The sequence below is a fragment of the Perna viridis genome, chromosome 13, assembly GCF_037379345.1.
Source record: "Perna viridis isolate PV_CMFRI_1.1 ecotype Kerala chromosome 13, ASM3737934v1, whole genome shotgun sequence".
Lineage (NCBI taxonomy): Eukaryota > Metazoa > Mollusca > Bivalvia > Mytilida > Mytilidae > Perna > Perna viridis.
This window is the reverse complement of record NC_142457.1, coordinates 13,777,160-13,803,941: the sequence shown is the minus strand read 5'-3', so window position 1 is coordinate 13,803,941 and position 26,782 is coordinate 13,777,160. Positions and strand designations below refer to the sequence as shown.

General features: G+C 32.7%; 2 protein-coding genes across 5 annotated transcripts in view; one reads left to right on the top strand and one right to left on the bottom strand.

Annotated features, from left to right (window-relative positions):
* Positions 1-26,782, bottom strand: part of LOC148599667 (uncharacterized) — a 77,170-nt gene that overhangs the window by 39,396 nt on the left and 10,992 nt on the right. For all 4 annotated transcript variants that reach the window (XM_088557123.1, XM_088557124.1, XM_088557122.1 and 1 more), the window contains 14 exons: positions 26,563-26,729; positions 23,634-23,807; positions 22,735-22,800; positions 19,318-19,419; positions 18,809-18,907; positions 18,011-18,086; positions 16,573-16,679; positions 14,428-14,593; positions 13,694-13,901; positions 12,031-12,111; positions 11,470-11,566; positions 10,496-10,602; positions 3,398-3,515; positions 842-933 (listed from right to left, as the gene is read on the bottom strand). In XM_088557123.1, the coding sequence (XP_088413249.1) occupies positions 842-933; positions 3,398-3,515; positions 10,496-10,602; positions 11,470-11,566; positions 12,031-12,111; positions 13,694-13,901; positions 14,428-14,593; positions 16,573-16,679; positions 18,011-18,086; positions 18,809-18,907; positions 19,318-19,419; positions 22,735-22,800; positions 23,634-23,807; positions 26,563-26,729 (1,660 nt within the window). The remainder of the gene's footprint in view (positions 1-841; positions 934-3,397; positions 3,516-10,495; positions 10,603-11,469; positions 11,567-12,030; positions 12,112-13,693; positions 13,902-14,427; positions 14,594-16,572; positions 16,680-18,010; positions 18,087-18,808; positions 18,908-19,317; positions 19,420-22,734; positions 22,801-23,633; positions 23,808-26,562; positions 26,730-26,782) is intronic.
* Positions 4,124-8,403, top strand: LOC148599668 (uncharacterized). The gene is made up of 2 exons (XM_088559141.1): positions 4,124-5,102; positions 8,007-8,403. Exons 1-2 carry the CDS (start codon positions 4,190-4,192, stop codon positions 8,390-8,392), a joined length of 1,299 nt encoding a protein of 432 aa, XP_088415267.1. The 5' UTR covers positions 4,124-4,189; the 3' UTR covers positions 8,393-8,403.

Sequence of the window (26,782 nt, the reverse complement as noted above, 5' to 3'; positions counted from 1 at the left end):
AATTCAGAAACAATAAAAAAGAAGAAAGTTGACCTTTCTTACATAATAGTTCAGAAATTACCAAAAACAAAGATGACCTTCTTAACTTGATTAAAAACACTGAACTAAACAACAAAGCAATTTCATATTATATATGGACTGACAGTGACAGCAGTATATACATTATTAAGGCCAATAGCCAGAAATCTTTTGACAGAGGGTCAAAAAGATGGGGGGAGGTATTTAGACAAAATTTTTCCAAAATCCCTAGAATGGTTTAGGAGTTGTGCTTACGAGGTTTTAACGTGTATAAATCTAAGTCTGATTATCCCCCTTTGAGTCCCCAACAGTTACTATATCCCTCAGGCAAATCTACATATGATGCCCAACATACCTATGAAGTTTAACCCAAATCCCTTAAACAGTTTAGGAGAATTTGCACTGACATTTATCCATTAAGTTGGATTATCTCCCTTTTCAGTTCCCCGATAGTAACTTTATTCTTTCATGCACATCTCAGTGTGGCAAACCACCGCTCGCCAAATTTGAGTAGATGTGGCTAGTAAGAGTAATCAAGGGAACCAAGGTTATAGTGGTAATCAAAAGAATGTAATCCAGGGACAAAGACCAGACATGGAAAACAGACATACACAACAAAGAACATAAAGTAACTAAAATCATACATACAAAGTAACAAAAGTAAATGAGCAACTCTGACTCCACTAAAAACTGGGAGCATGGACCAGGTGCACCGGTAGGGTAAGCATCCTCTGCTTTTCTAGTAATTTGGCTAGTGAAGATGCATGTCTATTACTAAGAATAACTTATTTTCAAGAAACTTTTCGTAAACGACAATAAATACCTGGCTGCTTCTTTTTTCAACTGCTCGTGTTTCATCAGAAGTCGCTTCCTTTCCGTGAAAGTTTTCCGAACTCTGAACCCTCTGAAGGCAGACTGAAAAGGATAAAAATCATACCTGAAATTATCATTAATGGTACAAGTTTGGATTCATAAGTTGATACTCTCCTAAAGTTCCAGATGTTTAAACCCGAATTGATAATTTTTTTTTCTGAGACAAAAGTAGACTTACTCGATTTGAGATATTTTTTATGAAACTTGGGTTTCAACTCTACATATTTTGAGCCATTTTATTTTTTTGCAAAGGCAAAACAAATTATAGTAAGAAACTTCCATATATAATATCATTCATCATCATTTACAAATAATTGTAAATGTGATAATTGGTACACTGTTAACATATTCATTTTCACAGTGTAGTAATTATCGCTACTTTCGCTGTGGACAGAAAACCATGTAAAATTGTACCAGCAGAATGGATTTTATAACACTATATAATACTAAACACCTTTTTTTGAAACCATGAAAATTGATACCTGTGAATAAGTTCATTTGACAGAATCCGCAACAATTAGCAACCATGAAAATTAATACGTTCACAGTATTGTATATACAGATTCTCCCTCAGTAATGCTTGGATTACATCATTTCTCCGCTCAAGTTGATAAAATTACAATTTTAAACATAAATATATAAGGTTTCGCAAGCATGTTTAAATCTTTATTTTATCATAGAGAGTTGAAAAAAGTTTAAATTGGTTGAAATAGAATCAGCTTCTCCCATAAAATCTTTAATGTAAAAAGGTGCAAAAACTCTAAAAGAAATTTAATCACTTCTAAGTGGTTAAAAAGTCACATGTACTTTCAATCACTGGCTTAAAATGGAAGAAAATTATAGTGACTTAAGCATAATTATTTATCAAGATTGCTACATGAAGCAATAAGCCTCACTCTAGTGAAATATCCAATAGCTTTCACCAAGGAAACTCAACTAGAACCCTAAAATTATTATAAAATTCAGACCTTATTGTGAAAGTTTTATTCCACTTTGTAAATTTCCCAGCAAAATTTTAATTCAAGTTTTTCTGACTGCATATCAATTGATATTGAAAAATTTAAACTCAACATGGAGAATAAAACATTTATATCTATCTGACATCTAAATGTCATTAAGATCGATTGAGACAGAAATAAAATTATTAGCTTCAGTGATTTTAATAGAGGCTTCTAAAGATAACACAGAAAGTATCAATCCCATACATCAGGCAGGTAAAAAGTATATTTATTAACTCAAAATTTGATTTAGCATAATGAAAGCTTATTAAATTGAAAAGAAAATCTGAGGGATCACTACCACATATTTTGAGGGGAATTCCATCAGCCACTTTCAGCATTTAATCAGCATTTGTTAAAGTGCTCACAATCAAGCAGTAGGACAGTTTTTTTAAAGCATACGCTACACAAAGTGTAACACGTAAATCTAAAAGGCAATTTATAAATTATGAAAACCAAAACAGCATCTTTCCATCACTACCAACATTGAATCAATAAATTATCCGAATTAAAACATCTATGAATAATCTGATAGACTCAGACATATCAGTCAGTCAGGGATACACCATACTACAAGTGTAAAAAAAATTGTCATAGAAAAGGACTTCATTTAAAGCTTAAACTATACCAATTATATCCCACAATGCTTCCTTAGAAAAGCTCAAGATACATGTAGTACCAATAATCAGTTTCTGCATGATTTTTATAAGGATTGATAACAAAAGTATTAAAATAATGGAATAATATTGATTCCTCATCGTTCTTTAAAACATTAACAGGATAAATATCTACTTCTGAAGAACAATCAAATTTAGTCAAGGTCCTTTTCTGTTGATTTTTTCTCATTTGGTAATTAACGAATGTAAATTTTAAATGCAATTCTTCTCTTAGACCAAAGTCAGGTGTTACAGCCCAGAAATGGGTTTGTAAGGAAAAAAAAACAGAAATTTTACCTTGAGGTAACAGTTCAAGGTCACAGGCTACTATCCATGGTACATGACACATTCTATTTAGATGATCTACCCACATACCAAATTTCAAAAGCCCATATCGAAAGACAGAAAAGTTCCAGCCCAGACACAAGTTTGTCGCTTAAAACACAGGAATTTGGCCTTTAGGTCAAAGTTCATGGTCATAGGCCAATATACATGGTACATGACATATCATCTTTCAATGATCTAACCACATGCCAAATATCAGAAGCTTACATCAAAAGACAAAATAGTCACAGCCTGGACACGAGTTTGCAACAGAATGACCGACGGACAGAGTGATCACTATTGGGCGACCGCTACTTTTGGTGGTGGAGCCCTAATGAAGGAAGAATGAAGGGACAGACATTCCAATCACTATATACACCCTTATGTAAGTGGGTGGAGAGTATAAAATTTTTTTCAAAAATTGAAAAATTGTCAAATGGCTTCAACCCTCAATTGGAAATTATATCCTGACCCTGGTGGTTGCATTCTTAGTCACTTATATGAAGCAAAAATGGTACTACAACCTACCTGAATTTTGAGAGCTGCTATATCCTGAATACCCGTAATTGATAGTGCTCCTTGTTCTATCATGTATTGTGCTACATCATGGTGCTCTCCCATTAAAGCATAGTCCAATGGGGTATACCTGGAATACAAAATTGACAATGAGCACTATGGAAAATAAACTGAAGCAAGGCTCAATTGGGTATACCTGTGATACAAAATAGACAATGAGCACTATGGAAAATAAACTGAAGCAAGGCTCAATTGGGTATACCTGTAATACAAAGTAGACAATGAGCGCTATGGAATATAATTCAATGGGATGTACCTGGAAAATAAAATAGACATTGGGCACAATATATCATAAACTGGCATTGAGTGCTACATCAGATGTTCTCCAATTAAACATGTTAAAACATAGATCAATGGGGTATCACTTGAATATAAAATAGAGAGTGAGGTAGAGCACCAACCATTTTTCTAGCAAATGAGGGTAGGATCTTTAAAAAAAAAAACCAAAAAACGATAAATGTCCCCAATTTTTATCATAACATTTTGCAATGACAGACATAAAAAAAAATATAATAATAGAAGAGACACTAATTTACAGCTACAATGTACACACAGAAGGATACAGATAAACAGATAATGGTATACTAAAAAGCAAACTTTGATATAGTTTAATCTAAAATACAAAATGTTCAGAAAACATATCAGTGTTATTTACACAGAATAGATACAAAAGTTTTATATCTGGGTCAAATACGAGGTTTAAGTTACTTGCTATCCACACAACATTAAACTGATCCTTAATTTATGATCAACATGAAATTGTTTATGATCATTCTATCCATTCTATGGCCAATTCATGGATTTCTGTTGGGAAACGGAAACAGCACTTTCCAAGGAAAACAGGTCTATTTGACTGCTGCAGAGTATTACCAAGACAAGCCACTTCTAGCAACACATAGAGAGCTTAATCTGCTTGCCACTCAAATCCAAAATAAACTTGATGTGTTTGAACAAAAATTACTAAGACAGACAGCAACTAGCCAAGGCGAACCATCCAATACAGAACTGGACCAGAAGTATATAGCACTTGAAATGAAGGTTGCTGAGATGAAAAATTCCTCTGACAATTGGCAGCAAAAGTACATTGACTTTACACAAAAGTACACCAATCTAGCACAAAAAGTCTCAATTCTTGAGAAAAGGAATGTAGTACTGGAACAGTCCTTGGCAACAAAAGAACAAGAGTTCACCCAGCTGCATCAAAACATGACCCAAATTCACAGGGAGAATGGAAATCTTAGAAACTTGACAGCAGGACTTCAACAGAAAATTGGAGAACTAGAGCAACTGAAAAATATTAACCAAATGCAAACTCTTCATAATATTGAACAGAAAACACAAAGTTTGGAAACTAAAGTTAATTCTTTGGAGAATAATGAACAAGCTAGGAGCCAGGACTTCTTGGCACTGTATAATAAGGTGAACACTTTGGAGATTGGCGAGAGGTCCCTTATGTCCTCAGTGAAGAACAATACTGAATTAATTAGTGACCAGAATAAGGCAACATTGTTGAAACTGGACAATGTTCAAATGCAACAGAAAAAGACTATTGAGGAACTAGAAAACAGAACTATGACAGAACTAGCAACAAACCAAATGATACAGAATGAATCCTTCCACCAAGTCCAAAAATATGTAGATGAACAGCTACAACCAGGTATATATCAATTTGATTTTTTTGTCTTGTTTGACTTGATTTGTATTTTTTTTCATTATAGCTATCAGTTTTTCACTTTGATTGTGCATATATTATGGATGAGAGCCATTTTAATTATGAATTATCATTTATACAGCAATGTCTTTTATAAAATGCTGTCCACATGAGCGATGTAGTATTTTACATTTTTTGAATGGTCATAAGGGGAACGATTAATTTATTACCCTGGGGTACCTACTGACACCTGAGGCTATGCTGAATATTGAAGTAGTTATTTATCCCCATACCAGTAAATTTCTAGGATTTTCATCGGCTAGGAGCGTGTCTTTACAAATCCCATATATCCAGTGTTGCTAGGCCATATACCCAGGTGTAACAAACTATTTCCTCATAGATCACATACGGTATTTAGCACTAACACAACTGAACATCCATTTCAAATATATCTGCAGTCCTTTTCACAAAAAAAATGTCTGTGTAAAACTAGTCATTAGTTATGACGTCGTAACAGATCAAAGTATCATGAAGTTATAACTTACAACTAATTTTACAATTATAATTTTTTGTGAAATCAACCACAAGAGATAGTAACATGAGAAACATAATTTCAAATTTCAAAATGATGTATAGTGAATAGACTGTTTTGTCTTAGGGTGTGAAATTAATAATTATCCCAGATATCTATAAATTACATTTTATCCACGTCAAGAAGTTGTGTACTGGTATTAACAGCCAAAATGTCACCAAAGTTAAAATAGTAAAATTCCAAACCATGGACTGGTAAATAAGAAGCTTTGCAAAGTGCAGCATGATAAAACTGCAGCTAGTTAACCTTAGAGCAAGTGTGGACACAGTATCAGCTTTTGACACACAAAACATAATTCATTATGGACACAACAACTCATTTGGATACAATATTACGCAATTTTTTTAAAATCAATTTAAGTATAAATTTATGTTCTGCCTCAGCGTTCAATCGTGGAGCACTTTGTACCTCATTATCTCACAAACAGTAAATGATAGAGAAAAACTGCTGAGCGAAATTCTTAAGCTCATGTTAAGACAGGGATTTTCATAAAGAATACAATAAAAAAAAATTTCAAAATCGCACCCCAAAAAAATTGTTCACAGTCCATGGGCCCCTATGACCCTTTATAGTTCTTTACAGATATCTGAAATCTGATTGATAAACACAGGCAGGAGGATTTATGAGGAATATTATTAACCTTCTACATCAATTTTAAATAAATACTTATCTTATACTTTTGGCCCCTTTTTGCAAAAGGATAGTGCCACTGACCTTATTCTTAATAGCTAGCTAATCATCAAGCAGCAAAAAACAATATAAATATGTATTTCATGACATTTGGCTCTCTATAACTAAGACATGAAAAACAGACAAAAACAAAGAACATAGATCAACTAAAATCATACATACAAAGCAACGAAAGTAAATGAGCAACTCGGACTCCATTCAAAACTGGGAGCATGGACCAGGTGCACCTGTAGGGTAAGTGTCCACTGCTTTTCTAGAAACACCTGCCGAGTTGCTCATAAAAAGTCTAGTCCGCGGTAGCCTTTATAAAAAATCTCCATTATATTATGGATATGAACATTAGTAACTTAAATTATTAAAGGAATGACTGCTATATTATTTCAGTCTTTGAAGAAATAACCTTAATCACATGGTGCATACTAAATAACCTGCATGGCAGGTTGCTTTCAAGCATTGAGGTTATTTCAAATAGAAATCATCCATTTGGTATCTTGTTTACCCTCATAAGTTTGTTATGTGTCCATAGCATCATGTTTCAAAGTTTGACTGAGGATTTCTTCAGATCCCTCCTCAACTCAAATTTCGACCTGTCAGCTAGGTTGAAGTTTTAGAATAAGCTCAAAGATTTGATAATTTTTTAGGGAACTATTTATAAGCCCATATCCCCACTGTTTGAATGTCTAGTAATCACAGAATTATTTTGTCCTTTTTCACCCTATAATTATTAACAATGTATGATAATCTCAACCAGATAGTGCAAACTAAGTAACATGCATAGTAGTTATTTTTTTATGTGCACCAGGGGCATTGATGTTATTTCAAAAAGACCGAAAAATATAACAGTCATTCTTATAATTTAGTTTTAGTATCAAAATTCAACAAGCAAACCATTGAAGAAGATTGATGACATCACAGTCTTACAGTATGAGATAATGGACACAATTTTTTATTTTATCCATCAAGGGAACCAAGGTTATAGTGGTAATCAAAAGAATGTAATCCAGGGACAAAGACCAGAAATGGAAAACAGACACGCACAACAAAGAACACAAAGTAACTAAAATCATACATACAAAGTAACAAAAGCAAATGAGCAACTCAGACTCCACTAAAAACTGGGAGCATGGACCAGGTGCACTGGTAGGGTAAGCATCCACTGCTTTTCAAGAAACACCTGCCGAGTTGCTCATAACAAGTCAAGTCCTCGGTACACAAACGAGGAAAGGAAAACTATGACCTGCTACTGCTTCCAAAATTGAAATTATTCCTGAATAAACAGTCATTAAATGATTTAATATATTGAACCATCATTATATCCTTGCTTGTTCTCACACTGTATTGGATTTTCATGTTGATCAAGGATAAACCCCTAGAACATCTGAAACTTAAATAGCCAATCAGAATCTGAGAAAACAAATCTGCAAAATATAAGTCACTATTGCCCCAGTCAATAGTAAAACACTGATGATTATCATGATTAGATAAAAGATAAAAATCTTTTTTGACCTTTTGACCTTTTAGAGTAATTCATTAACTGTTACACAATTACAGAAAATAAGAATTGAAATATAATAATTGGTACAAAAAAATAACTTAGTGATGTAATAGTTACAATGAATTTGTTTCAGTAATACTGACCGCTTGTAATAATTCAGGGAGTGGTTCACTGGTAGAACACAACACACCATTAAAGTTCCACGACATTATAACAGCTGTGGGAATACCAGACCTAGCAACCTTCAGACTTACAGGGAAGTTCAGGTGTCATAGTCCTGGATATTATTATGTTACAACTACTATAGAATCATATGAATATCAGGTATACATATTATTCATGCTTAACTCTGTAGCCATACATCAGCAACTGGTTACAGGTGATGCACAAGGAAGCTGGACACCAGGTATGGCAGGTGTTACATTGAAACTGAAGACTGGTGATAAAGTCTGGATAAAACTTTTAAGGGGCAGGATACACATACAACTACCATGTTTGACAATATTCAAAATAAAATAAACAAAAATGAGCCTTATTTGATAACATATTTGTTATTGCGTAAGGTTTTCCATATTGCTAGCCATGGACCAACAACTTAGGCAATACAGAAAACCTTTCGTAATTATACCTTTATTGACTAAATTGTCCAATATGGTATATTGGCCTAGGCCAATTTGGATTTTAACAAGGCCAATACGATGTATTGGAAGGGTAAAAGTCGTATTGAATAGCTAAATCCCATATTGACAGCTTAATCCCATTTTTGGGGCACCTTTGAATTTTGTATTGGCAGTTTCCATCATATTTAGGCTAATATTCAAATGTTTATCAATAAAATGAAGTATTAAAAATAATAGAAATGTTTGTTGTAAAATCAAATAAAGCAATTAAATAAAATGACAGAAATATTTGTCTCTTTAATGTTCATTTAATTAATTTATTATTATTATTTAATTTTTGTACAATTACAAAAGAAATGTAAAACACGATTCATTCATTTTATATTTCAATTTTAAAGTTCATAAAATACTTTTTTAGACAAACAGGTACTTTTTCCAGTTAATTTATTTTTATATTATTCCATAACAGATAAGCAGATTTTTTCAATTTTCGTACAACTGTAAAAGAAATTCAAATAACATTTAATTATTCATTTCATATTTCATTTTTAAACTGAATAAATTCTATTTACACAAAGAACATTTTTTTCCCGTCACGTCATTTTTAGTTGTTTTCTTTTAAAGTTTTTTGGACTACATTTTTAACCATTTAAGTATACAAAGAAAACATATACAAAAAAAAACATGAGACCAGAAAAAATATTACCCAAACACAGAAATAACTAAAAGTAACCCAAAATCAAGGCACACATGGAGCACGCCATTCTGGTATGTTAAACTAAAATATGCCTGCTTCCTGTCGTTCTAAAATTTATAGATATGCTGAACAAAATTAAAAGATAATTAAATATATGGTGGAAAAGTCTGCTTTAATCTACAGGAACAATTTAAATGATCAACAATATATTTATCCATCAAATAAAGTTTTGAACAATCGACCAATACATGTGATAAATCTTGAAACTGAGATCAGAAGAGTTTGCAAATTTTATCAAGATTTTAGACCTCAAAATAAAGCTCTTTACAGCCGACTTTTCTCCAGTTACAACCTAAAATTTAGATTTTTAGTTACAAGGATCACTAAACTGAATATCAATCATTGCAATCACCAGGATTTTTTTCACAATTTATAACTTTAATGGGAGTTTGATCACCTGGGCAGGAGTGGAAGACGGCCTATAAAAAAAGGAGAAGTGACACTCCCGTGCAATAGCTCCTGAACTTCTAATTATTTTCTCAACAGAAAAAACTATCATGAACATATGAAAATATATATTAAGTTCATGACAGGGCTGACGAGGTTCTTGGGTATCAAAACGCTAATGACATAACTCAATGACATAGATCATCTATCAACACATCAGGGGCTCAATCAAAATTTTCCATTCTGAAGTGATGTTATGTAGTTAGAACGTGATTGTTTGAACTTTGAACTCAGATGCTATCATGTGTTATAAAAAGTCCCGAGAATTCCTCTTAATAGACATCAGCAATATAACAAGATAATGGTGTGAAAGTACTTTACTTCGTGGATACCAATTTTCGTGGATCAGGGAAGAAACATAAGTTCATGGATTCTTGAATTCGTGGTTTTGAGATTTTCAGTATGCACTTCAGTGGAAATCTCCGTTTTGTTGGGAACCAGATTTCGTGGTTGGGCCTACCCACAAAAACCACGAAAACTGGTACCCCACGAACAATAATACTTTCACAGTATTATCAATAAAGAGTACAAATGACTCTGTCTCTCATAGGCAATGCCTAAAACCATCTTAGTTAAATCTAAAACAAAATTTCAGACAGAAATACAATTTACTGAACAAAAAGAAAAATAACTGCAAATAAAGGGAAAGCTTAAATCCTAGAATATCACCTCTTACAATAAAACATGGATAATGCCCATGCTAATTTTTACAGTCAGATCAATCTTGGACCTTCATTAAGTCTATTTTAATGCTCACTTTTGTCAAGAAAAGAATAAAGGAAGGAAAATAACTCTTACCTATCTTCTGTGAATTCCATATGGTTTGGAAATGCTCTATATTCCATGAGAAGCTTGACAGCATCCAAATGCCCTTTACTACAAGCCCAGTGTAATGCAGTCATCCCCTAAAACATCAACAGATTAACTTGACATAAAATAAACCTGAAGTACAGGCTCAAATTAAAAAAGGAGACAGCATGTGGTAATTGAATATTTTTATGGAATTGTTTTTTTTTTCTCTTTCTGAAATAGAGACATAATTTTAGCAAGTCAACAAAAAATTGGAAATATACTTAATAGGAAGTAAATATACAGTAAAATAAAGCAGTAAACATCTGAATTTGAAAAATAAAATTTCTGATTTAAATAACAGAGATGATTTTACAAGATCTACAAACCAAGCGGAAATTGGCAAAATCGGAAAATAGGAATCGTAATGGTAAAGTCCAGACTTGAAATAGTGGAATTCCACTAAAAAGCGAAAAAAAATCCCCCCTGAAATAAGAAAAAAATCAAGTCTGAAAATTGGATCCAGAAGGATTTTGGGGCTTGGACCACTCATGAACCTCATATATTCAAAATTGTGTATCATGTATATATGGATGGAAGTGCCTCATGCATGAAAATCAGTAATGGCTGGATACAAATATTTAAGTCAAAACAAATAATTTGTATTTTACACAAATTTACAATGAAATATTGTATTGTATTGATATATGAATATAGAATATTCTGTTCTCATCATATTTCCTGATTAACAACATGTTAAATAAAAGCATTCTCATCAGTTTTTCGGGGCCAAAAAAATGGTAAAACTAATACCTCGTTCCATTTCTTGTTGGCTTGAATGAAAATTGGTCTGAGCCTAGGTTTCTCTAGTTTAAGGAGGTAGACCTAGGGTAAGGGACACAACTCTTACAAATCAAAACACTGATTTCAAGAGTTATATCCCCTACCCTGGGTCTAACTCCTTAAGGAATATACATGTATACCTCATTGTCCTGTCCATTAGGATCAGCCTTATGTTCCATTAAAACAGACATACAATTAACAAATCCACCATACCCTGCACACTGGAGAGGTGTTCGTCTAAAAATAGAACAGTAATATCACAGGGACTGTTTCAAAAGGTATCTATTTAAAAATAGAACAGTAATATACTAGGTATTGTTTCAAAAGGTATTTCTATTTAAAAATAGAGCAATAATATACAAGGGACTGTTTCAAAAGCTATCTGTATTTAAGAGCAAAACTGTAAAATAAAAAACAATAAAGCCATATGAACAGGACATGCCTGTCTACTGCATACGTTTGCTTACAACACCCCATGTCTAATGATGAAAAAGCTAAGTATCGCAAATAAGCATACAAACTGAGTAGAAAATGACAAAAAGACTGACACAAAATGGAACTGTGAAAAAATTCATATACGACTCAACTACATTGCAAACATTTGGTGTGATATGAAAAATTGCTAAATTTCTTATACTCCAGAAAGAAAAATCAATATTAAACTAAAAGATATACAAACAAACAAGGAGCACAAAACTTACCCATTGTGGTCCCTGAAGTTAGGGTCAACACCATACTTAATCAAGATTTGACAAATATAGGCATGACCACCTAAAGCTGCCCTGAAATAAATAAAATGGGCAACATAATTTAAATATTGATATAAATTGAGTATTTATTTGTAACAAAAATGGATTTCATGAATATGCCAAAGAGACAACAACCCCACCTGGATGAAAAATGACAGATCAAGCCACCCATTGGTCTTCAATGAATGACGAGGTAACCCTCATACAGTCCTTGAACACGACGATTTGATAGATCAATGAGCGATGACCGGTAACTGATCTGATCGCAGTTTTTTTATATAAAATGACATAAGATCTGTTTAAAATAAAAGAAATGTAAAAAAAAGTATAAATTAATGTTTAAATCTATTACGTTATATAAATATGTGTAAAATTGACAAAGAAAACAATGAAAACCGTAAAATACAGTGACCGCTCTGTGATCACGTGATGCGATCCCCAGTTGGGTGGATCGGTTTGACATATCAATGACTGACCGGAAACTGATTGTTGATCGATGACCGATCGCAATTTTTATTGCACAGATCGGTTCAGGTACTGTACCACAGGGCAGGCTACAGCTGGCCCCAACACATTATACACTGGTACAGTGAAATAGTTGCCCTTATAGATGCCAGAAACATAAAAATAAACTGTAAGAGAAAACAAAACAAGACATACGGCGGCCAGAAATTCCTGACTTGAGACAGGCACAAAAGACGTGGCAGGGTTAAAGTACTTTGGCATTTTTGAAGATTATGATGACTGCAACTACTAAGAGTTTCTTAAATTTGTAAAATTACTCCATTTTGAAAGATTTATATTACTTTATTTCTTGGAATTTCTACATTAAGAAGTTTCTTATAAAAATACTGCATTTCTTTTTGAGCAACTCGGCGGGTGTTTCTAGAAAAGCAGAGGACGCTTACCCTACCGGTGCACCTGGTCCATGCTCCCAGTTTTTAGTGGAGTCCGAGTTGCTCATTTACTTTTGTTACTTTGTATGTATGATTTTAGTTACTTTATGTTCTTTGTTGTGTATGTCTGTTTTCCATGTCTGGTCTTTGTCCCTGGATTACATTCTTTTGATTACCGCTATAACCTGGGTTCTCTTGATTACTCTTTTTTTCTATGATATTGTAGACAATAGTAAAGAACCTTTCACATACATATAGTTCTTTCTCATAAAAACGTAAAAATTGAATATTTAACTGTAAAAATTACCATCTTCCAGTATGCACTACTAAGTAAAACTCTGTACCCATTGAAAAAAATGGAAACTCAACTTGTTTAAAATCACAGACATAATTTTCTCAGTTTTATTACAGAAGATAATCATGACAGGAATGAGATATGAGGAAGAACGGAAAAGTTGAAACTGGCAAAGGAGTAGAGACATTTAACAAATAATCGTTACAGTAAAATTCACATTTAAGACAGGGGAAATTGCAAACCTGCAGAAGAATTACAACTCACTCAAAGCAAAGAGAAAATCAAATCGAACTTGTTTTAAAATCACTAACACAATTTAAAAATTCAATTTATTTCAAAGCACTAGTGAAATTTTTAAATTTTACAAAGGGAGATAATCAAAGCTTATTTCCAAATTCAATAAAACTATGAAACTCATACTCACCAATGTAAGGAGGACCTCCCATCATGATCCAATACATCAACTCGAGCACCATAATCAATTAATGTTTGGACTACATCTGTATGGCCCATTTCACAGGCCCTGAATAATGGTGTATGTTTTAACAAGTCAGGTGAGTCTATCAATGCACCATGGTCCAATAAAATTTTGACTGTTGAGGCATGACCAGAAAGTGCAGCGGCATGGAGTGCTATAAATAGACAAAATATATACAGGTATTAAATTTTGAACATGTTAGCTGAGTAATTTGGCACTGTGGCCCATTTCACAATAAACAGCTGAGCTAAAACAAATGAAATGCTTGTTTTTGTTTTTTTATAGAAAGTCTTACTAAATTACTCTAAAATAAAAATTGAGAAAATAACAATGAAAAACAAGGAAGCTTCCTTACATGTAGACAAATATTTTACTAATAAATGTTTTATAGATTTTTAAGGAACCTAATAACTCACATCTGAAATAAATATTGCCCAAAAGGAAATAAAACTGTGAAAATACAGAGCTGCAGATAAGTCTCTTCATTATGGCCAACATTTTTAAGACAAAAAAAACAATTGCTTAATATAAACAGGAGGAAAATTGAATGGTTTTTTCTGCAAACCACGAAAAGTATCCTCAAAATTGAGTTAGCGCACAATAATCCACGATTTTGAAATGAGAAGTTAAAAGTCTCCATTTGGATTTGAAAATGATTGCTTTCTCAAATCAATATGTACCAGTGCCACCATTTTTATCAACTTGCTGAATATCAACATCGTAACGTAAGAACACAATAATGACATTATCTGCCCCTTTCCCTCCCGCCCACATAAAAGCAGATCTGCCCTCGACATCAGGTTCATCAACTACGCTGTTGTATGACAGGAACACATTCACTGTATCCTAAAAAAAGAAAATACTGTGAAAGTACTTTAATTCGTGGATACAAATTTTCGTGGATCAGGGAAGAAACACAAGTTTGTTGATTCTTGAATTTGTGATTTTTAAGTTTTTAGTGTACACATCAATGTAAATCTACTATTCATTGGGAACCAAATTTCGTGGTTTAACCTATCTACGAAAACCACGAAAATTGGTACCCCACGAACAATAGTTAACTTTCGAAGTATAAAGAATAAGCAGATAAGTGGACAACAGGGAAAATCATTACAAATTATACAGTACAATAAAGAATTTTATTGACTAACATTCAAATATTAGCTTAAATATGATCAAAACTGCCAAAACAAAACAAAATACAAAGGGCACTAATACGGGATTAAGCTGTGTAATATGGAATTTAGCCATCCAATATGGCTTTTACCTGTCCAATAGTAATATTGGCCTGGTAAAAACCATGTTGGTCTAGTAAGTCAATAAAGGTATAATTGCATAAAGGTTTCCATATTGGCTGAGTTATTGGTCCTCGTTTAGAAATATTAGACTACACCTCAGCCCAATATGGCTAGTCTCGGACCAATAATTAAGCCAATATGGGAAACCTTATGCAATTATACTATATTATTAACTAACTTACTACAATATGTATAGAAATGCCCATCCTTTATGAAACGAAAATTTTGACAACTGGTCATTACGAACCAGAAATTCCTACAGCCAGTCATTACGAAATCACAGCCATGCATTACGAATTTCAGAACAGGGCATATATTTCTTAAAATAATTAGATTAGGATATTTAAAGTTGCTGAAAGATGGTACTGGGACTAAGTATATTGAATTATTAGGTATGTTTAATCTTGAGCTTTAACTTTACGATTTTTTTGGGGGGGGATCATTGAAAGCAGGCAACAAAAATGAAATCTTGAAGCTGGAGCACATACTTTTCTACACAGAAATGCTAAAGAAAAAAAGGCGACTTTCGTGTTTTAGTAATTTTCAAAGACAAAATGTGCAGTCAAATCTCACTGTTTTGCATGAATCCAGGTGTTGACATTAATCTTCAAAGAGTACATTTCTTTTCTCTTTTTACTCACCCACCTTGTGCACTATGTCAAAAGAGTTCCCATGACATTTGAAAATAGCTTGATTCCAGATCAAAATGCACTTAAAAACATGGTTTTTACATAAAAAATTGCTATATTATTTGTTTGCTTTTGAAATTTCCCAGGTCACATACTAGGACAGTATCAATAAACATAAGAACGATGAAGGAAACAACCCAATATTCCGTAAATTATGGATATCTGAGAGGTTATTGAGATGTTGGGTATCAGGCGACTGGTCACGTGATTAATTACCTAATGAATATTCATTTTTGGTGATTGCAATTTCTCCATTTGAATTATTAGGTATGTTTAATCTTGCATTTGTCTATAAATTTATGATTTTTTTTTTTTTTTTTGGGTGGGGGGGAGGGTAATTAGGAAAGACAACAAAACCTTCATGATTTATTTTCATAAATAATTGATCCATCGAGGTATGAACTTATTTTTAATTAATGTGAAATCATATGTATTGATAATAAATTCTGACTATGTCCTGAAATAAAGTTGGTTAATAAAAGTATCAGTGCATGGCATTTTCCATATCGGCCCTGTAACATGCCCTTGGTATTAATAATGGCCTCGGTCCATTACAGTCATCGTTGGCCATTATTAATACCTCCAGCATGTTACAGGACCAATATGGAAAAGGCTATACATTATTACTATAATATCAAATTATTTTGCAATAAAAAGTTTTCATTACAGGTTCACCTTAAAATCATACAAATAAAAAGTTGATCAAATCAAAACTTTTTTGTCAACTTTATTAACTACCTAAAATATCTTATTTTTTTCAGAAATTCAAAATTATGATATAATACTAAAAAAAGAGCTACATCTAGGTAGTGTTAGGGCCTGATAAGAATAGACTTACAGCATGGTTATTTTGAGCTGCATAATGAAGGGGCGTGGCTCCATTGGCATCCGCAGATGTATAGTCACCACCATTGTCTAATAACAAGGTCACGATCCCTGAATGACCTAAAAGATAATTCAAATTGTTGATTACATGTATTGACTTCTAACAAGTAAAAGTAAAAAATTATTTGCATATACTGCTTTTTAAAAATTTGGCAAAGACTGTCTTTGATTTGTGAAAAAGTTAAAATGATAGCTGGATATTGACATGCTGTATAAGGCACCAAAAAAAATATGTTTGTTTCCTGCCACCGTACATACATGTGCCTACACAGGAAATATTGCAAAATATGCTTTCATGTGTTTTAAAATATATGGAAACAAAAATTTGGGACCAGTAAGGTATAAATACGTTTTTGTGCCTATAAAAATACACAAAATCAAAAGTTTTCGAAAACTGTATGAAAACTATTCTCTCTATCCTATTTAAAACATATAAAATACTATATGATTTTTATATAAATGTTTTTCATGTGTTTATTTATAAGTCAGATGTATATGTTTTTCATGGTGGTCCTAAACATATGATAATCATGTTTTTTTCAGGTGTTTTAAAACTATATGAAAAACATGTATTGCAATTATGTCTTATTTACAAACAGGTTATGGCTATTTTGACTCAAGCACTGTTAAAGTCTTATTTCCCCTTTAACTCAATTGTAAAATGTTCTAGAAAAATAAGATAATTTTACCAACCTACCTACCCGTTAACAGGAAATACATTTGTAAGACTATCATTTTATTTGGCCTCATATTGAATACATACAGAGTACAGATATCATAAATATATTTAAGATCGGTCTAACTATAAATATGAAGTTCTAGGAAAATCAATGTATTTCTAAACTTTGTGTAAAAGTGTATAATTTTTTATGTCATTTTTCAATTTAATTTCATTTTTGACAACATGGTTTTTTGAATTTGATGAAATGATACCTCATCAGAGTTCTGTCCTAATGCTACAGCAAAGTGTAGTTGACTTCTGAAATGCCCCCTTTTTTACGTATCTTAAATGTTAGGTGTAGTAAAAGAAATTTGAATCTACAGACATTGTACAAGAATGCTTAAAAAAAAATGTACAAATTCAGTTATCTTAATTACTACTGTGAAAGTACTTTTATTAGTGGATACCAATTTTCGTGGATCAAGGAAGAAACACAAGTTTGTGGATTCTTGAATTCGTGGTTTTGAAGTTTTCAGTATACACATCAATGTGAATCTCCTATACTTGGGAACAAAATTTTCGTGGTTTGACCTATCTATGAAAACCATGAATATTGATATCCCACGAACAATAGTATTTTCACAGTATCATATGAAAGAAGTTTAAAATGAAACACAATTAAAAAAACTTGTTAATACCCAGTTCAGAAATACATTGTATATATTCATACCTAATACAGCAGCCCAGTGAAGAGGAGTCCTAAACATATTGTCTAAAGCTGATATGTTACGATTCTCCACTGATATCTGAAAAAGTTATAATGCATATAGATATGAACACAGAAACCTTAACATACATACATATACTAAATACAGATTTAGCAATTTATAAGAATACAAAACCCAGAGTACAGGAATGGATCAAGGATTTCAGGTTGGGGGTTAATAGAAGAAAAGAGTGGTTTTTTTTGTGGGGAGAAGGGGGGTTGGCTGTAAAAAATCAAGACTTCATGCCCAATTTTTTTTCCCGATACATGTATTAGGGGGAATATATGCTGGGTTTCCCCTTTCCCCTTTCCCCTCGAGAATTTGCACCTGGAGTATTTATTTAGAATAACAACTTGATGATCTTTAAATATTCATAAACAGGATAAGCCTCTGTTCCAAACTTTTTAATTCCACGCAATTCGTCAAGAAAAATTGAAGGAAACAGTTAAATGTATGTGTGCACTGATAACAGAACTGAGCATAATTTATTGGTGCATAGCAACACTAAAATGACAGTTGTACATATAGAATCACTTTCTGTAATGAGTGGTTTAAATCATATCCTCACTAAAGATTGGAAAATTTTGACTTCCAACATGCAAGCTTCAGAGAGTATGTTAAAATCTAAATTTTACCATAGAGAGTAGAGAAATAATTAAGATCAAGAATAGGTTGAAGGAAAATCAGTTTCCCCCATGAAATCTGTAAAAAAAACTCAGAATGGCTTAGAATGGGAGTATTACAATAAATCTAGTACATACTAGCACTTTAACAATAGCCTCGTTTCCATCAGCAACAGCTAAATGTAATGCAGTCCGACCCTCATAGTCAGGCCAGTTAATCACCGTTGGTGTTGTCTCCTGAAAAGATCCAAGTAAACATCATCAAGTAAAACTTCGAAGAAGTTAAAGTCTGTATTTATTAACGAGTACCAGTACCGGTACGTGTATATGCTTTCTTTTACAGAAGAACCACAAAAAATAACACTTATGGAAATAATAATTATGTACAGTCAATAAAGTTACAAATAATTTTCAGATATAATTTGGCAGAGATTAGGAATATGCTTACAAGTTCAAAAAATAACTTACCTATATTAATTTGACCCATATGGGAGCATCGGGTTACATAAAACTGGCGTCCCAAATGGGTGGTATGAGACAAACAACAAGCAGGGCAGAGAAGGGTTTATAACTTATCAAATTAAGTTTGGCAAAGCTGGGAGCACATATAATTAACAGGCCAGTTTAAGGAAGGGGTTAGGACTTACCAATATTAATTTGACACAGCTTGGAGCATCAGGTTCCATACAACTAGCAGCCCAGTGTAAAGGGGTTTTCCCTTCTATGTCAGGAATGCCTATATTAGAGTCCTGCAAATACAAATAAAGTGTTACTAGCAAATTTATGAATATTTTTAAATAAACCCTATACAAACATTGAACTTCATATTATTTGGGAGATGTGATAAAGAGTGAAAATTGGCAAAGAAGAAAGTTTGGTAAGGACCCATTTTTGTCAGGTAGACTTTGATTTTCAGGCCAAATTTTGCCCGTACTGGACTTACTCCTTTGGACGTAAATAAACACTAAAATAAAAAAAATGGAAAGGTAAAATACATATTTGTTAAAGCTGAAACCAGCTAATACATAGAAAAATCACATCTCTGTATTGTAGAAAAGTACCTTCAAGACCAGAATGAGGTAGTTTTTTTTAATTTTAAATCAATAGAAAAATAATTGATAAACATGTAATATAAAAAAAAATGCAGAGCTCCAGGTCCCCACATCAAATCAAAAAATTGAATTCCTTAAAGTGCATGTTAGCTTAAATTTTGACCTACTGATATAGAGTGAATAAGTGTCTTCATTACCCCAAAATGAAAAAACACAAAAACTTTCAAAAATTATCCAAAATAAACCATTTTTCAGAGAGAGAGACAGACAGACAAACTGATTGAAAGCCAAATTCTATAGCACCCCCCACTTTCACAAAACTGTATGGCAAGGGTCAACAATACATCAAATAAACCCAAAACCTGCATGCAGCAGATATTAAATCCACCATTTGTCTAAACTAGACATTATCAAAATTCCCTAATGTCACTGACATTATAAAAATTTTCTAATGTCACTGACATTATAAAAATTTTCTAATGTCACTGACATAATTAAAATGATATAATTAAAATTCCCTAATGTCATTGATATAATCAAAATTCCCTAGTGTCACTGACATAATTAAGATGATATAATTAAAATCCCCTAATGTCCTTGACATACATTGTAAATAAAATTCCCTAATGTCATTGACATTATCAAATTCCCTAGTGTCACTGACATAATCATGATGGTATAATTAAAATTCCCAAATGTCACTGACAGTTAAAATTCCCTAATGTCACTGACATAATTAAAATTCTCTAATGTCATTGACATAATAAAAATTCCTTTAAATCATTTACATAATAAAAATTCCTTAATGTTATTGACACAATCAAATTCACTAAGGTCATTAACATAAAAAAGTCCCAAATGTCCTTGACATCAGTGAAATATCATCATATCACTAAAATAATTCAAATTCCTTTATCTCACTCACATAAATCAAATTCTCTAAAGTCATTAATGTAAATATAATTCCCTATTGTCATTGACATTATCAAATTCCCTAGTGTCACTGACATAATTACGATGGTATAATTAAAATTCCCAAATGCCACTGACAGTTAAAATTCCCTAATGTCACTGACATAATTAAAATTCTCTAATGTCATTAACATAATAAAAATCCTTAATGTCATTGACACAATCAAATTCCCTAAGGTCATTAACATAAAAAAGTCCCAAATGTCCTTGACATCAATGAAATATCATCATGTCACTGAAATAATTCAAATCAAATTTCCTAAAGTCATTAATGTAAATATAATTCCCTAATGTCATTGACATAATTAAAATTCCCTAGTGTCTCTGACATAATTAATATTCCCTAATGTCATTATTAATACTATAGGTACATGTATAAACATATACCTGGCAAATCCAAACAAATTTCTCAGTAAAAAAAGATTTGGTTAAGACCTGTTTCACTGTAGCCTACATATATATATATATATATATATATATCAAGCAGTGGGTGAAACACAGTATGAAAAAAACCCATCATTACGATAATGCAATTTGACTATTTACACAATCAGTATCAAGTGAAAAAAGCACAATTTTCCATATCATGTTGGTGGATTGAGATATAATTTCATTGAAATGCACTGTAAATGAACATTAAAAGGTAGATAACTCTGTCAAAAACCCTCCTTTTTCTAACATTCTACTGAAAAATTTACAAGCAAACCCAGAGATGCAGATCAAATAATGGTCTTTTCAAATTGTGAAAGCTTCCTTGAGTGAAATTATACTGTCCGATCGGTGGGGATTTGACATGCATGTTTCTGCTAATTCCAATATTGCCTGATTCTTACAAATACTGAAACTTAAACTGTTCTCTCCAAAGTGACATATTTATGCAGTTAAGAAGTGATTGTACTTAAAAAATCTGACACACAGCATATGTTATAGGATGTCCTGCATATTGACCTGTAGGTCAAGACATAGAACAACATAGCCGTGTATCATCAACAAAGTCAAATATTATTTTAGTACCAACATTATTAGAAAAGCCTAATATCATATGTTCAGTAAACTTTAGTGATTCTGAATAATATCATATTGACAATATATATTGATTTGACAATTTGTTTATTCAGCATTGTCCTTTTTATTACTTTTTTTTAACTTTTCTGTATTTATTGGGCTAAATAAACAATCTGTAATTTGTTTTTATTGTGTAACAGGTATGTTCATTTTGTATGCCCTGTGTAAACAATTCACATGCTCTTTACGGGTCCTTTAATTTGATTAAAAAATGTCTTATTCCAATTTCTTTGTATACAGAATTCCATGTTTTTAAGGGCTTTGTTAAAACTGATCTTATATGTTTCTCAAATAAAGTATTGAGGGAACATATTATTTACATTCTATTCATAATTCTGATGCTTTAAAATTTCTGTATACTATGTTTTTTATCAAGTACAATGTAACTTTGGTTTTTATTTTGTCATATCCAATAAAACATCAGTCTTCACAACTAACTTTCCAGTTCACAGGCCCGAATTAGATTTTTAAGAAATTTCTATATAATGACTGATGGCCTGTAGTAGTTAATTTTACAGGTCCACCTCCATTTTGACAAGCCTTTGGCCTCGGATACTACTTAACCGTGAAGACTGTAACATTATACTTTCTTAATTTCCAGGCCTAATTTCATTTAGAAAAATCTCTAATTGACATTTTCCTAAAATCATTTCTCAGCTAAAATATGACCAAGCAGACTACTTGAAACTGATGTTTTGAGGAAATTCCTTGTTGCTACAATAGACAAATTCCTAGATTCTCATCCAACTTTTTTCAAAAACTTCAAGTGACCATGTGAATTTTATTTTTTATCAATTTTAGCAAAAAATACAGTCAATTTCAAAGAAATTGACCTAAACTGGACAAAAAATCAAAATAATTTTTTTGAGGGGCAGAAAAGAATATTTCTTATATTTCAGACTAATTCTTAAGATAGCTTATGAAGGCCAAGCTTGATTATTCTTACCTGTTTGGGCCAAGCTTAATTACTCTTACCTGTTTAATGAGGAGTCTGACATGCTCCACATTACCATAGGAAGCTGCCCAATGAAGTGCTGTTCTCTACAATAATCACAGAAATCTTTATACTGACAATTCACTTTCAATTTCAAATTAATTTCACATATTTTTATTGAATACAAATTAATCAAATGGATTGGATAACAGGCTAAGCCTAAAACTTCAGTATGACAAATGTGTTTTTGCATGATGTGAGCTGTGTAGATTAGAAACTTAATTCATACCTCCAGATGAGTGCACACCTGATTTTACAAGGCAAATTGGCAAAATCAGAAGTAAATATACTTAAAAAAAAAAAAAAGAATCAGAACAGTAAATTCCGGATTTGAAAAAGTGGAATTCTGCATTAAAGCGAAAGAAACTCAGGTCTGTGAGTGGAACCATCTAAATGCTACACTTTTCTGCAATAAATTTACAAGAATTGATATAGAATACGTCCAATATATGTGTAAAAGTTTTCACATACAAGACTCTCTAATATGTAATTACTGGTATCTAGTCGTTTTTATTACTCATCATCAAAAGGATAATCATAAAGTAACCGAATGCTCTGGAATTTACGAAAATTGTCTTAACAAAAATTCATTTTTCCACTTCCAGGGTTAAATTTCTTAAATCATTTTGTAAATTTATCCTTAAATAGATTTTAACAGAAAGTGGAAAAAAGGGAAAGTGGCAAAAAGTTTAAAAGTTTCGCTGGCAAAATTGCATATGCGATAGCAAAAGGAGCCCTAAATACTTTGTTTATGAAAAGTCAGACTATTTGCTCTAGAGTAAGAAAAAAGACAGTGAAAGTAAAAACACAACCTGTGTTTTCCATTATTCAATTACTTCCACAAAAGTACACAATAATGTCAAATATATCTATCTCTAACTTTTTTCTTATCCTGGTCATCTATTTCCCCTGGAGACAGTTGCCGTAGTAACAAGTTCATACATTTCGTTGATTTGTGTCGTGTACACAAGTGGAGAACTGTTTGACCTTCGTTGTCCTTCTGTTTAATATCTGCACCTTTTGATAACAATAACTTTAACAGACGGTTGTTGCCCTGGTGACAAAAAAAAGAAAAAATTTTAAAGGACTAAGTAAACTGATGGCCGTCTTTACCCCACTTCAGCATGTGTGCATAATGATAGCACTCTGCAGATCAGTGCTTAACTTTTAAGGTATATCATTTCTACCTTGAAGTTGAATAGAATTTATTTCTACCCAAAGTGTAACTTGATGGTGGTTAACGCAAGGGAATATAAGACCAGTGTTCTAGGATTCCTACTTCCTGTTCCCCGGAGCAAGTGAAACTTGGGTCGGGGAAAGTTAGGTACTTAGTTACACTTTCCCGTGGCAAGTGGAAAACTTCGTATGCTGTAAGGATTTGTTTTGTTAGAAAAGCAGTCATTGGCTGAGGGAAAGTTGATTTTATACTCATTTTTCCTGAGGAAACCTCAATTTTTGAAAAATCCTAAAACACTGAAGACATTGCTATGATTGCTTGAGGCTGGCAGACAGAATCTTGAAAATCCTTCTAAAAGAAAAATAGCACAGTACTATAGTCAAATGAGCGTCCAGTGCCATTACCCTTTCTTTTTAGTTTCTGTAACTACTCTTTTTAGTTTCTGTAACTACCATGTAGTATAAAAATAGGATAAGTTATTGGAAAGAGTGAATAATCAAAATGATCATAAGTGCCGAAGAACACCTTGATTTAATGAATGTGTGGAACATGTTCCATGCACAATTTAAATCTTAATATATTCTTTGCTCGAGTGATTATATTTTGGTTATTGATTATAAACCCTATCTACTATATAGATTCTCTCTCTTATTTGTTGCTATTTACAACATGTAATTCAAATTTTGTAAATAGCCGATATACATGTTTTGTGACATTTTGGCCAGAGAGAGTCCGAGAGTGAAATTACCAAATTTATTTCACAGTGTGATTTATCGAAAATTTTTACACAGGAAACATTTAGTACATCACTGCTATCTATATAATAAAAATTATGTAAAACAAATAAAAACAGAAAACCTAATATTAAGTACAAAGAAACCTAAATGAACTGGCTTACATGAACTGATAACCTGTCTTTACTGACCTAAGTAAACCAAGAACCTGACTAAACGGTCCTGAATGAACCGAAAACCTGTCTAAACTGACCGGAGTAAACCAAGAACCTGTCTAAATTGACCTGAATGAACTGAAAACCTGTCTTTACTGACCTAAGTAAACCAAGAACCTGTATACACTGATCTGAATGAACTGAAAACCTGTCTTTACTGACCTGAGTAAACCAAGAACCTGTCTAAACTGACCTGAGTAAACCAAGAACTTGTCTAAACTGACCTGAATGAATTGAAAACCTGTCTAAATTAACCGGAGTAAACCAAGAACCTGTCTAAATTGACCTGAATAAACTGATAACCTGTTTTTACTGACCAGAGTAAACTGATAACCTGTTTTTACTGACCAGAGTAAACCAAGAACCTGTCTAAACCGACCTGAATGAACTGAAAATCTGTCTTAACTCACCGGAGTAAACCAAGAACCTGTCTAAACTGATCAGGGTAAACCAATAGCCTGTCTTAACTGACCTGAATGAACTGAAAACCTGTCTTTACTGACCTAAGTAAACAAGGAACCTGTCTAAACTGACCTGAATGAACCGAAAACCTGTCTAAACTGACTGGAGTAAACCAAGAACCTGTCTAAATTGACGTGAATGAACTGAAAACCTGTCATATCTGACCAGAGTAAACCAAGATCCTGTCTAAATTGACGTGAATGAACTGAAAACCTGTCTTAACTGACGGACTCAACCGACCTGAATGAATTGGAAACCTGTCTTGACTGACCTAATTAAACTATAAACCTGTATACACTGATCTGAATGAACTGAAAACCCGTCTTAACTGACCGGAGGAAACCAAGAACCTGTCTAAATTTACCTAAATGAACTAAAACTCTATCTTAACCATACATCTTTTGAAGTCCCTTCAAAAACCCAATGCAACACATGGTGGAAAGAAATTGCATGCAATCATATTGATATTGTAAATTTCGATATGCTGTACAGATGCTTCAAGGAGTAACCCTTCACCAGCAGCATTAAATTCAAATATATATACTTGTGTGGGAAGATCTCAATCTAAAAATTAATAATATACAAGAAGTTCTCAAAACCTTAAATGTTGAAATAGGAAGCCAAATTCAATCATGTGCAATACAAAGAATGTATCTCTGTGATTTAGGGATACAAGTTACAACTATACATCTCCATTAACTGGACATATCTTCTAGTCTGAAAAAGAACTTAAAAATAAGACAGATTTCACTGTAGAAACTACAGCCAACAGCTGGAGGGAGAAAATGGATCTTGTTAAAGAAAAAAAAAACAATTCTGTTTGTAGATTCAAACAAAGGGAAATCCATGGACAAAACAGTGACAAGAACACCAAAAGGGCAACAAAAGATGAACAAAGCATGCAACATAAAACACCTTAAAAGTACACACAGAAAAAAGAAACAGTATGGAAACCCACGTAACCAAAATTAATGTCAGTTCAGGCACTCAGGAAGGGTAAAATAATCAAAAGAGTAATCAAGGGAACCAAGGTTATAGCGGTAATCAAAAGAATATAATCCTGGGACAAAGACCAGACATGGAAAACAGACATACACAACAAAGAACATAAAATAACTAAAATAATACATACAAAGTAACAAAAGTAAATGAGCAACTCAGACTCCATTAAAAACTGGGAGCATGGACCAGGTGCACCAGTAGGGTATCTATATGCATTACCTTATGAGCAGCCCAGTGTAATGCTGTCCGGCCCCCTTTATCTGATTTGTTGACTTGTGTTCCAGCTCGTAATAATAACTCAGCACAGTCAAGTCTGTCTGCGAGGACACAAAACATCAAAGGTGACCGACCAAACTGGTCCCCTGTATCTAGGTCCTGAGTACTTGCTGCAAAAAGAAGGCATAATGATTCATAAACAATGACAATTTACGCTACATTC

Bases quoted from the DNA above. Each gene is read 5' to 3' on its own strand.
- LOC148599668 (XM_088559141.1), top strand. From the start codon at position 4,190: ATGATCAACATGAAATTGTTTATGATCATTCTATCCATTCTATGGCCA. The intron at 5,103-8,006 runs GTATATATCAAT...AATTTGTTTCAG, and splicing joins AGATGAACAGCTACAACCAG to TAATACTGACCGCTTGTAAT.